Raw genomic sequence first — 13,377 nt, forward strand, 5'->3', positions numbered from 1 at the left:
GGTCTTGAAACAAGAACTCATTCCTACTCTTCCACGCAATCCACAAGACATAGGCTTCTATTGATTCTTTTCAGAATTCCGCTTTGGATGGAATGAATTCAAGATCTTGGTCAGTAGAGATAAAAAGAGGTCCCACCTTTCATTGCAAGCCGAAATATTCAAAATATGATCGGCTACTGGTTGAGGGAAGCACCGTTGTATAGCATCACAGTTCCAAGATCCATCTTCTAACGTAAGATGATTAATCGTTGGATAAATGGGTAACAAATCAACGTTATAGCACAAAGGCCTTCTGCAAATTGGCTGAGTTGAAAAGCAGAGCTCTTGTGGATGATTCTCCCCACTGGGGAAGTATTAGAGGATAGAGCATAGGAATGCTATTGGCCATTAAAATTGTGTTTCGACTTCAAGACGTCTACTAACAGGGTCGTTGGATTCATCACTATTCTTCCTGCCAACCACACCACTTCTCAACTTGAGGAATGCCCGATCCTTCCTTCCTTTTCGGAGTACAAATGGTTTTCCAAGCAACAGTATGGATGAATCTTTGCTCATTTCCATGCCTCCAAATAAAATCATGCAGAGTCCGATTGCGCCGGTGAAAGAAACCAGCTGGTGCAGTAGTATTGGACTTGGCATTCCCCTCTTAACACTTGAAGGAGGTGTGCGCCCATTTCTTGCAACGTTAGCGAGCACTTGGGGCCCATGGCCCTTTTGGGAGTCACAAGTAAAAATCTAAGATAAGCCGAAAGACCTCAGCAGTCATCAGCAAGCTAATCAAGAGAAAAAGGGTTGTCAGCCTCCTTTTTGTTTCTTTCTTTTTATTTCCATGGCTTTTGGCCTTTTTTTTTTCTGAGGAAGAGCATGGCTTTTGGCCTTGCATGCACTCCCCGTCCTAAGAGAAGAAATTGCCCTGAGAGTGAGAGGGAGACAGAGAGACCAAAGAGACAGTGGCTCAGTGCTGACTGTTTTGTCCACTAATGGGTGCCAACAGTAAGAGTGGACAGAGGCATGGCGACACGTTTCATGGGAAATGAGCCCACAAGGGACAGGGCTCACCGCTCATTTCTCCACTCTCTCTTCCCTCCATTAATGGATTTCAAAAACTTGGGGATACTCAACTCAGGCAACCTGTTCTGAAATGGATTTACAAAGACCAACGTGCTGCAGGGATGGCGTAATCCCAAGGATTTGTACAAGGCCGGGGCTTGGGAGTTTGGGTTAGTTACCAACCCTTTTGTTTGCTTTTAGCTTTTTTGATATCCAAAACACTGTTTACGAGCAGGAAATCAGAGGAAACGATCTGATCCATGGTTTTGGATAATTGATGGAGCATTCATGTCGTGAGTGCTCATACTTGCAAGAGGAAAAAAGTATTTGAAGTTTTGGGATGGAGAAGCTTGAAATTTTGGATTGAGGATCCACAAGGGCCGCAACTATGGAGCTGAAATCAATGGTAAATTTGCTTTGATATTGGCCCTATGCTTGTTATATTATACCATTTGACTTAGCTATAGCAATATTTATTGGAGGTTGCTTGTAAAAGAAGATATACAAATATTTGTTGCCGCCTAACTGTTAGCTAAGTAGAAAGCTATGGAGGTTGGATCAAAGCAAGATTATAAACTAAAAATTCTAAATTCTTTTTATAAAGCTTTGTAGTTCTGAGAAGCAATGCCTTTTTTTTTCCACGGACATTTTGTTTTTGAGCAAATTAAGTTAAATTTTCCATCCCATAGTCTTCTTAACCTGTATATTTGAGTATTCTTCTGATTCTCCTTGCAAAATTTAAAAAAAAAAAGAGAGAAGAAGAGTATTCTTCTAATTCATGCACCATGGCTCTTATTGAGATAGTGGCACTGGACAGAAGGGAGTTCAAAGGACGTTGAATATGCATTTTTAGCCTACTAATATCATCTCTGCTTCAAATGGTTTTATCAAAAATGCAAATAAAACTTGTACAATTACATGAAATATTTTTATATAACATAGGTGCATGTTATTTTTAGAATTGAAAATAGATGCATGTTAATGATTGTGTGCTAGTACAGTTACATAAACACATATGCTATGAAAAAAAGACAAAAAAAAAAAAACGCACACTGAACTGAGCTTGATCCATCAATCTAATTTTTGATGTCAAGCATATTATTTATACGCCGGAGACAAAATTTGTCATCAAAGTATTATGAGAATATGTATTATGCAATGAAAGTGGCCCGCCGATTTCCACAAATAACTATTGGTATCACATACACAAGGCTATACTCCAAAGTTTAGCCTATCCGGTATAAATCAGTACAAATTAGTATATAGTTGAGACATTTTATACACATCGATTATAAAATTATATATAGATCAGCAAGTTGACCATCATAAACACCCTGCTATGAATTATATAATACTTCTACCATTCTCAACATCAAATTAGTATCTTGATCCATTGACAGGCGAGTTGATCATCATATCCTATATAACATTTTTATGTATAACAGGACGTTTCTGTCAAAGCTAACTGCAATAAACAGCTTATTTTATCGGTTTCTCCTTTCAATTGTCAATAAAGAAGGAACAGAAGAATGCTGCAGAAAAAAAGCTGAAATTACGAACAACCATCACATCAAAACATATGAGACAGGAGTTAACGCCAAGGAAGTCGCACTCAGCGGTCAAGGGCCTTGTGCCCGGATGGTCGGCTCCCCATGGGCAGAAATTTTGAGTCACCTGAAGCCCTCTGTATGGAATTTTCCTGAGATTTGGTTGGTTTTATCCGGAGGCTAGCATATATTCCTCACGATGCATGGGATACAGTGTTTCCTTTTTTTAAATTATTTTAAAATATAATAAATTATAATAGATAGAAAGCTCCAATTACACATTATGCAATAATATCGACATCTATATAGCAAAAAGAAGAACTTTGAATCTCCACACAAAAATTCTCGATATTGATACCGTACCATAAATACTGACTTGCGCAATATATGGGATACTGTGTTTTTCTCCTTTTACTAATTGTTCTTTAAACAAAGTATAACGATAAAAAAAATTATAATAATATGAGATTTCAATTAGCAAATTTTTATTATACATTAAATAATAGATTTTAATAATGATCAAGCAAAACTTCTGTTATCTATTATAGCATCCGCATGGTAAATGAAGAACTTTGCACAAGGAGTTATATGCTGAAACTTCCATCATTAATAACAATAGCAGTTACATAGATCTCACGTGACGCATAGGATATAATTTTTTTTTTTAAAAAAAAATTGTAACATAACAGTTTAGCAGGTTATAGCACATAAAAGAACTTAATAACCAATTTTTTTTGCATATTAAATAATAAACTTTAATAATAACCGAGTATATTAATACCGACATCATTATTATCTATTGTATATTAAGTAATAAATTTAATAATTGAGTATATTAATTCCAACTTTATCCACATGATGTAATGTATGGAGAGTGTTTCACAAGGTATATGTTTTTAACACATTTTTGCATGTTACCCCCTTATATCTAGTTTTCTCCTTCAGGGAATCGCATCATCCTTTTGTGAATGTCTACGGGCGGTGAAATTAACCCGAACTAAAAAATAGCGCAGTTGAAGCATGAGCAACCTGAGTCATGCCTGCGGCATCTCGCAGTTAGGATTCTTGGAAAGTGGCAAACGAAAATTGGTAAGAAACCCTTTTAAAAATCCATCCATCCTTCACGTGTGCTTGTTTGACTTTATCAATGGAATCCACACCCTTTCATCTCTAATTCTATGCAACTAAGAAGCCTACCATGTTAGCCCCCGGTGCCCGACCGATCTTCCATTTTTTGCTTGTAAACGATTGTCTCCTTGTCAGGGCAGGGAAGAGGGACATGCTAGCCCTCAAAAGTGTCTTGGAAAACTACTATAAGGCATTAGGTTAGAGGGGGAACCTTCACAAGTCTACCGTCTGCTTCAGTCTAAAGATGGAGTTGCAGATGAAGTAGGCTATTAGGGGGCTCCTTGGTATTAGGAAGCAGGAGGGGCTATGGAGTTATCTGGGCATCCCCATCATGGAGGGAGACTGCGAGTGTCGGAGTGCCTCAACATGGTGCAGCGCATCCATGGAGGCTGGAGAGTGACCTCGCTATCCATGATAGGTAGGCAAACGCTGGTGAGATCGGTCCTGAGCTACATGCTGGTCTATCTTATATCCAACACAGTCATCCCGAAGATTGTATTGATGAGGATTGAACGGCTTCTCCGGAACTTCTTGTGGGGCTCAAATGGTGGTAGTCACGAGGTGCATCTATTGGCATGGGAGACGGTCTGCCAGCCAACTCATGAGAAAGGTCTAGGTGTCCAGTCTCTTCTTATGAGGAGACATTGATTGCATGACATGCGGCGAGACTGGTACTTGAGCTGCAGTTCTTCTGGAGTCAGGTAATGATTGCCTGCTACGAACTGGTAATGGTAGGTAAGGTAGCTTAGAATGGTCAGAGGTGTTCCTTCCTGTACGGGAAAATTTGTAGGTATGTGTCCACCGCCTTAGCTAATACCAAGTGGCTGATCGGCGATGGGGCAATGTGGACACTATAAGAAAATACACTTTCAGCGACTAAGATTCTAATCGCCGAATAACCATATTTGGTCGCCGAAATACTGGACTCGCGCCAATTTGGTTTTGCTTTTCCGTGACTAAATATGCATTTAGTCGGTGTAGGATAATTATTCCGTAACTAACAAGAATGTTGGTCGCAGATAGCCTTATTTTCAGCGACCAAACTTTAGTCGCCAAACGTTTTACCTCCACTCCGCCAACTTGGTTTTGATTTTCCGCGACCAAATATGCATTTAGTCGGTGTAGGACAATCATTCAGTAACTAACAAGGATGTTGGTCGCAAATAGCCTTATTTGCAGCGACCACTATTCATTTAGTCGCCGAAAGTAGTCGCTGAAAGTGTATTTTCTTGTAGTGGGATGTGGTAGAGGACCCTTGGGTTGATACTCGCCCGGTGAGCTATAGCCGACCATGGTCAACATTGAGGCCGTAGGCGAGCTATGGGTTTGCGTTCTTCTCCGCCTTGAGGGGGCAAGATGGGACACTAACCGGATCAGCCATCTGTTTGGTGAGTACCTCGCAGAGAGAGTCTGGTCGTTGCAAGTTCTGAAGAATGCTAGTCTAGATGTGAGGGTTTGGTGTACGTCTTGTAGCCCCAGAGTCAGAGTGAGAGATATCTATGGCCTCCTTTAGAGTGAGCAACACTCGAGGAAGGATTGCGCCTGAATCTGGAGGTTCGGTCTTCACACGAGAGTTGCTATATTTTTTCTATAAGGTGGTTTGGAATCGGCTGCCGACGAAATCTGTACTGAGCGGATGGGGATTGTGCATCCAATCGTAGTGCCATAGATGTTAGGTGGAGGAGAACATGGACCATACTCTGTTTTAGTGTGAGCGAGCTAGGAGAGTCTGGAGGCTCGTCGATATTCTGTTGAATGCTCGGTGCCAGTCGGGCTCCTTCACTCAAGCGCTCGGACGGTGGGCCGCCACCCCTCAGACCCGATATATGGCCATTGGGGCGACTTATACTGCTTACCATATTTGGCTGGCTAAGAATGCCTAGATATTTGGAGAGAGCAGCCCTAAACTCAGGTTCGTCATAGAGTGAGCTCGTGCACAAACGACAGAGATCACCCATGCAGGTCCATTGAACAGGTCTTTGATAGCTCGAGATATCTGGAGCTCTATATCTGCTCTTGTAGCGCCACGAATGATATTTTTTGCTTGGGACCCACACTCCTGAGTTTTCTTAAGGTCAACTTCAGTGGACGTGTGCTATATGGTGGCAGAAGAGGTGGTGCAGAATTCATGATCAGAGGCCCAAACTCTAGAGTCGTTATTGCTGATGGGTGCCAGATCTTTGACATTTCTATTTCTTGGCCGAAGCTAAGGACAGCTTGAACTAGTTTGTATTAGGCCCGACGTGTTGCACAATTCTGCTCGAGGGTGACTTGGCTACGGTGATTAGCTAGATCTAGAGGTGCACCGGCAACATGGGTGTTTGTCACCCATTGCTTCGGAACATTTGGGCTATGATAGGTAGAGACGTTGCTTTTTAGGCCAAGCATGTTTATAAAAAGGTCAATGGAGGTGCAGATTGGGTGGCTTCGTATGTAGCTGACCACTCTAGGAGAGCTCTCTGGATTGGTGAGGGAGAGTTGCTTAGAGCACTCCGAGACTTGTTATCTTTTAACTTTTTTGGATGTATTTATACTAGAAGTGTATGAGTCATCCATTGTAGCCAAAAAAAAGAAGTCAACAACTAGTGAATGTACAAAACATAAAGATCCTCCCATATAACCCTCTCAAATGACAATCTAATCTATATTTTGGTCGGACAGTACGTTAGGCTATCACGTGTTTACGCTATTATACAATACATATTTACCAAAACTATCGTTGGTTATCATAACAATCATTAATCATATAGTATAAATATTTTTTAAGTAAAAATTAGTACAAAATGGATTTTTATAAAATTAATATTTTATCTAGTGAAAATTATAAATGTATAATTATAGTCACTATTTTCGTTACATAATGACATAGCTATTATTTAAAAAACTATTATCGAGTGCAATCAAACCGATCCGAGTCGAATAGCTAGAGGCTCGAGCTCGACTCGATTTAAAATACTCAGGCTCGAAATTCAACTTGAGATTAGTCAAGCCTTAATAGCTTTACTTGATCGAAAAAAAGTAATACTTGAGATCGACTCAAGCCAACTCAAATATCAGCCCAGCTACACTCAAACTCGAATTCGAGTCTTGGTCATAATTTAAAAGTATAACTAAAATAAATATAATATAGTAATATATTTTAAAATATTAAATTAATAATATATAATATAATATTATTTAGGTCGAGTATTCTGCTATTCGAGTTTGACTCGAAAAGCTGTTCAATTTATTCAACAAGCTGGTATAATTATCAGCTGAGTCGAATTGAATCGTGTTTGGACCTAGCGGAGCCTCAGCAACTCTCTCATTTGCATCTCTATATTTTATATTAAACCAGGAGATGTATGCCCGATGCAGCCCGACGCGCCCGTCCGACCTGCCCCCTCGGGCACGACACTCATTCCACCAATTACTCAAAAAGGCAAACCACCAACTCATTCCTACAATAATAAGCTCATAATATAGGGGAGCCACTTCTAGCTAGCGTGGATTCCTTTCCTTAGCCTGAGTTTGAAATACTATAAAAACCCTCCCCTCCTCATTTTTTACTATTCTTCTCTCCTCTTCAAGTCAAAACAAGTGCAAATGAGATAAAGGGATCGAGGAGAGGCAATGGAGAGCAACAAAAGCAGTAGCAGGCTTAAACAGCGACTCGCTCGCATGTTTAAGTCCTCTTCTCTTCTCCGCTCCGCCTGCAACAGTTCCACCTCCGCTGCAACCATCCTGAGCTCCACCGGCTCGAGTCGGACACTTCTGCACGACGTCGCCTGTGAGCCCTTCTTCGTCCCCCGCCGCCACCGACACCGAGGTGTCGATGATGATGGTATGTTCTTAGCCCATAATAGCCTCGGTCGGTCTCCATCCTACTCGATCGCCAACGATCGTCATCATGAGGTTCCCGCCTTGCGGCTCGCCATAGATTGTGGCGGTTGCCGGCCTACCGGAGACCTTCCTCTTCTCATGGCCAAGAGTGAGAAGGGGAAACATGGGAAGAATAAGAAGAAGGAGAGGAGAGTGAGGGAGACGGGTGGGTTCTACGTGACCGGAGAGGGGGAGGGGAGGATGTGCCCTCCAGCTTCCCCTTCCTCTCCGTCAAAGAGTTCTTATTACTACTATTGCTTCAATGAAGTGGGGAAAGAAGAGAAAAAGATGGAGAGAAACAAGAAGAAAAAGAAGAAGAAGAAGTTGCTGTCCAATAGCTATGGATTCAGTAGCTCTTCTTCTGTGAACAGTGATGATGGATTCGAGCTCTTTACTAGTGAAGAAGGAGAGGGTAAGGAGGAAGTGACCGAGACTTTCTTCTCATCGAGGAGCTTCTCCTCTGATTCCTCAGAGTTCTACCAGCGTCCCATGCCCAATGCTAACAAGAACAAGAGTAAGAAGGCGTCTCGATGTCCACCAAGAATAAGATCCAAGAATCACGAGAATCGGAATGCCAGCGAGGGGTTTCGGCCCTTGGTTTCGATAGCCTCGAGGGAGAAGAAGATGAAAGAGTTGGCGGAGGAGAAGAGAGGGTTTGCGGTAGTGAAGCGGTCGAGCGATCCTCATGGTGACTTCCGGAGCTCGATGGTGGAGATGATCGTTGGGAGACAAATCTTCGAGGCAGAGGATTTGGAGAGGCTCCTCCATTCTTACCTCTCTTTGAACTCCCCTCACCACCACCCAATCATCCTCCAGGCTTTTTCTGATATATGGGTAGTCCTCTTCGGTAACTGATTGTTCAAATCTAATGTAAGATTGTGGTCTTTCTCTTATTGTTGGAATGTTTACTGTTAACTGGGTATTAGTCGCTGACTGTAATATTAGTCTGCTGTTTGTGAGTTCTCTCTCCAAGATCTTAGTTACTTTTCTTCATCCTCGTTTTAGTCTTTGTTCTATTCATTACATCCTCTTCTCCTCCTCCCACATGTGCATGGAATGGAGATAAAAGCTATATGCAGTGTTTCTCCTATAGGTAAGGTCAAGCGAAGGAATTAAGTTGAAAAGTTGCACCACTCTCTTGGGATTTGAGCTGGGATTTCTTCTTTTTTCTCCTTTTAAAAAAGCTAAAAGAAAGTGTGCAATAAAAGAAAACCTAAAAGAGGCGAAAAAATGGCTAGAAGCGCTGGATTCTTGAGGAATTCTCGTTGCCAATGTCAAAAAAAAAAAAAAAAAAAAAAAAAAAAACTTATGTACATCAGATTCTTTACCCCGAGACTCCCTCTTCAGGGCAGCCATACATTTTCTATGAGGGTAAAAGCGTAATTGGATAATCTTTTACTTCTTTTTTTTTTCTTTGTTCAAAACTAATCCTACTTTTTTTTTGATGATAAAAAAAACTGCCATTTAGTCCGAACTAATCCTTGTCATAAAGAAGGTTCAAAACTAATCCTACTTATCCTTCAACTTTCAAAACTACCATTTAGTCCGAACTTTGAACCTTCTCTTTTAAATTATAGAAATATTACTAAAAATAATTATTTAAGTTAAAGAGTGTTAAAAATCGAGTTTTTGAGATAAAATGAAGTCCTGCTATATTCTTGTGGGTAGGGTAAGGTAAAAGAGACACTGGACTAAAGGTAAAATCCAGCATGTAGAGTATGACCCTTGTCATAAATATCAGAGAAAAAAGAATTGCATTTCAGCTTTGTACTTGCTCTTCTATCCATGTGAATGTTTTGTTAACAAAGTATTTAGGATTAAAAGTATATGTCACTAAGATCCAGAGTATTTATAACACGACCCAAATAAGCCTCACTCACAGGTATCTAAGCAATTCTTTCTTTTGCTTTTACAGAACTTTCCTCTTAAATCATCAAACCATCACCCACTAGCTCAATGACAAGCTCTCCTTTTTAATGTGCCCCCATTCTTCTCACCTTCAGTCTGAGACCTCGCAATACAGCCATAGTAGTCAATGGCTTTTGTTTCTTTTTGTAACACTGAGTGCTGGCTTTAGCCCTAGATGTAGCAACTCTGAGCACTTGGCGAAGAGACCTCGTTTTCCCTAGTGTAATGTTCTCTTTTCTCTCATGTACTGACCGTTAATTAACGGCATGTAACCATGCTTGATGATTAAAAATATGTTAGATCACAGTCTAAACAAAAAAAATGGTTTGATAATATATAATTTATTACGGACATGAATATATATCTATGAGCACGTATTATGTATTAAAAAAGACTCATAAAGGTCATGGAAAAGACAATTCCACATTCAAGAGCTCTCATATATATTTGGAAAGGTAATCAAGTGGGCGACCATCTCTCGCTTCCTCTTTCTGACCGAAGAGGGAGATAGATGTGCTAGAAAACTTGTTAACGTCTTCTTTCTCTCTAGGATGGTTGAAAGTAAGATAATAAATTCTATGATTAGGTTGGGTAAATGTAAGGGCGTGCTATCGGCGTCAAATTATCCAGAAAAGGGATAATGAAAGAATAATGATGAGAATAGCATGGATCCGGATGTTTTAATCTTTAAGAATTTTCGCTATGGTTACGCCATCCTTTTGGAAGAAGAAAAAAATGTGGTATAGCCGGAGCTATGATCGAAGTACTAGATTGCTATTCCTACCGATAAATTAGAGTCTTACTCGAAAATTAAAAGCAAGAAATTTAAAGATAAAGTAAGGATAAGAATAACTTAAACATATACTGATTTAATTTATTGAGCGGCGAAAGAATCCCTTCTTGGGATTACAATATGAGATTTATAAATGGCTTCGATAAACTGCTTGATATATGTCATTATATAACTTTGGACACTTGTCCCCGTTGGTTTGCATCATATGGACTGTCATTATCATGCATGGTAGTTATCTTCTCCCCACCATTTCTATATTCTGAGTAGTTGTACGACTTCTCCTATGTCCTGAATCGTGGTAAGCTTGGTGTAACTACCATACTTCTCCATACTCTAGGTAATGATGAGATACGTGTAACTTCCACTCCTCTATAACTCTAAGCAATGGTAAACTAGGTGTAACTACCTGGCTCCTCCTATGCATGAGTAGTGATAATTGATGGTCAACCACCATCTTTAGACTCTGCTCTACTAAGACTTCATTCTAGGCTGATAGTTCTTGTCCCTCTTGGTTTACACCATATTTAGTCGATCTGCATTCTTGGTGTATCAGCCTTTAGATTGTAGCCATCGATCTGAATGTGTTGTGAATACTAACTTGCTAGATTTGTTTGTTCATCGATGATTGAATCCTTTATTTGGACTTTTGGCCAGCAAGTTGGTCTAAATGTTCAAGTGCTTGTTGATGCTTGTGCAGTAGGTATCCGGAGAATGCAATAGGTATGATGTTGTTTAATCACCAAAAAGTATTATCAAGATTGAATGGTTATACAGGCGACCGTGATCATTGATTCTTCTTAATTATATAATTAAAAGGAAACTATATAGAACCATGTTAAAAGAAATATCAGATTAGCCACCAGGAGAAAAATGAAATATCAGAGCTAGATGTTGAAGATTTGGATCTAAGTATCAGAACAGGAAAATAATATTTAACATACATTATATAGGTATTGAATCATAATAAATTTAAACTGGAAAAAGGATCCACAAGAAAAAGTTGCATGAAATTCCAAAAACAAATAGAATTATTGGATTTGGATTTGCCACTTGCTAAAGTCGACCAAATCTGACCCAGCCGATTTGCACTGTAACAGGGAGTAAACACGACCAGAACTTGACAACGTTAGAACCAAGATTGAAGACGACTAATCAAAGGCTGGTGTGCTATTTTCTGATCACAGAGGAGGCCAGATGGCAGAGGATAATAACCCCAAATAGGTAAAGGTGGCAAGAAGAGTAGTAGTATTTACTTGTCAGCTAGCGGTGCGCTGCGAGTATAGGAACTTTTCAGAGGATACGTACGCAGGCACCAAAGTTGTAGGCTTTTTAATGTACAAGTTGAGAAAAAAGTTTTAAGATTTTTTTTTTTGGGAGAGAGAAGAAAGAGTGACAGAGGAGAGAGGGTTCGTTAAGTTGGGGTGGCAGCGGCTTGCTGTGTTAAGAAAGTATAGGGGAAAGAGAATTCCTTTCTCCATGCAGTAATATGAGAGGCATTTACGTGGGTTGGTGCAGAGTTAAGTGGAGGGAAGGATGCTGACATCCCATCGAACACCCCTTTTGCTCCTGTTTAATTTTTTGTTTCCTACTCCTTTAACTCATCGATCGCCTTGGTTCTTGAGCTCTTTCAAAAGGACACCTCTCTCTGTCTCATGTGTGAAGCGTGAGAACATGATGGCATTTTGAGAGAAATTATTACATGAACCAAGTCCACTAAACTAATCCAATAATATAGATGGTGGATAACATGCACCCATTATTTGATCTTGAATTATTTAAATATAAAATATAATATGGTGAGCGACTATTGGACTGGTCCAATGAATTTGATCTATCTAATAATTAGACTTATTTTGGAGATACTATGGTGCGCGTGTGTTAGTGCCATGCAGGGGTATTGGAGATGACCTATTTGGGCTATTCGGTAGCTACAAGGTGCAGGTTCTTAGGATTTAGTGCAGCAAGAGTAATTCAAATTGAATGTATGGGACTTCTCTATGTTGTAATATGATTTAGAGGAAATCTTTTTCAAAAAAATAAAAATTTTTATATTTTAGTAATGTCGATACAAAATTTTAAAAAAATCAAGAATCATTTCTATACCGGTTGAGAGCAGGTACAATACATACCAACCCAAAAACCAAGATGAAGGACATTGACGAATATGCATGAATATATTCCAAAAATCTTTGATATGTCTTGTCTAGGTCTCCAACTTCTAATTTGCATTTCTCATGATGTTTTCTCACAAGAGTACTGTGTTTTTGCATGAAGAATGCATGGATATCGAGTTGATTACATTAGCTTTAGTTTCATTTATGTGCTTAAGTTAGAAACAAGCATATCTATCACATAAATAATATATCATGCACCATCCAAAATATATTACAATGAATTAATTTATTTTTCTCTTTTAGAGATTAAATTGTTATTTTTAGACATATATATTTTAATTAATTATATATTAAATTTAATAAAAATAGGTTTACTTAGAAAATGAAGCTCTTATCTTAGATATTAATTTACAATGATCTAATACTTCCAGTTTTTTTTCAGAAAAGGTATAATATTTCTAATACATTTTATATAATGATTTCAAAATTGCTAATAAAATTTAGAAAAAGATAGAAATTTTTATTTTTCCAAGCAAATAAACATTATCTCCAGACGTAGTCCAGCTAGTGGCTATCACATCACATATACCTGAAAAGATTAATATCATTTTTAATATTTCAATAAATTATTTTTTAGGTAACTAAATTTAAATTCTAAATAGTGAAAAAATTAAATTTTAAGCGAGGGCTTTCATAGATGGACCCTATATGTACATCATACAAAAAAAATCAATTTGAACAGATTAATTTTAAAATGTAATTACTACTAGGCACAAATTCGAGTAGAATCCTTGTGCCCAAATTTATCTCATTATTTTTGCAAATCTGCTAGAATGTGGACATCGTAATTACAAAACATGATCCCAAATTTTATTCATGAATTTGACATATTTAATAGCTTTTATATTATTTTCAGTAGAAATAAATTTTAAAAATAGGTAGCTCAAAAAAACAATCTGGTAGAGATGTTGAATAG

The 13,377-nt window shown here is 38.8% G+C and overlaps 1 protein-coding gene across 1 annotated transcript; it reads left to right on the top strand.

The window, feature by feature from the left end:
* Nucleotides 1-7,279: 7,279 nt before the first annotated feature.
* LOC103710928 (uncharacterized) lies at nt 7,280-8,867 on the top strand. Its single transcript, XM_026806143.4, has one exon. The coding sequence runs from the start codon at nt 7,338-7,340 to the stop codon at nt 8,439-8,441; it is 1,104 nt and encodes a 367-aa protein (XP_026661944.4). The 5' UTR covers nt 7,280-7,337; the 3' UTR covers nt 8,442-8,867.
* Nucleotides 8,868-13,377: the final 4,510 nt, after the last annotated feature.

The sequence above is a fragment of the Phoenix dactylifera genome, chromosome 5, assembly GCF_051530095.1.
Source record: "Phoenix dactylifera cultivar Ajwa chromosome 5, Ajwa_hap1_PhDact_Kaust_v1.1, whole genome shotgun sequence".
Lineage (NCBI taxonomy): Eukaryota > Viridiplantae > Streptophyta > Magnoliopsida > Arecales > Arecaceae > Phoenix > Phoenix dactylifera.

Bases quoted from the DNA above. Each gene is read 5' to 3' on its own strand.
- LOC103710928 (XM_026806143.4), top strand. From the start codon at position 7,338: ATGGAGAGCAACAAAAGCAGTAGCAGGCTTAAACAGCGACTCGCTCGC.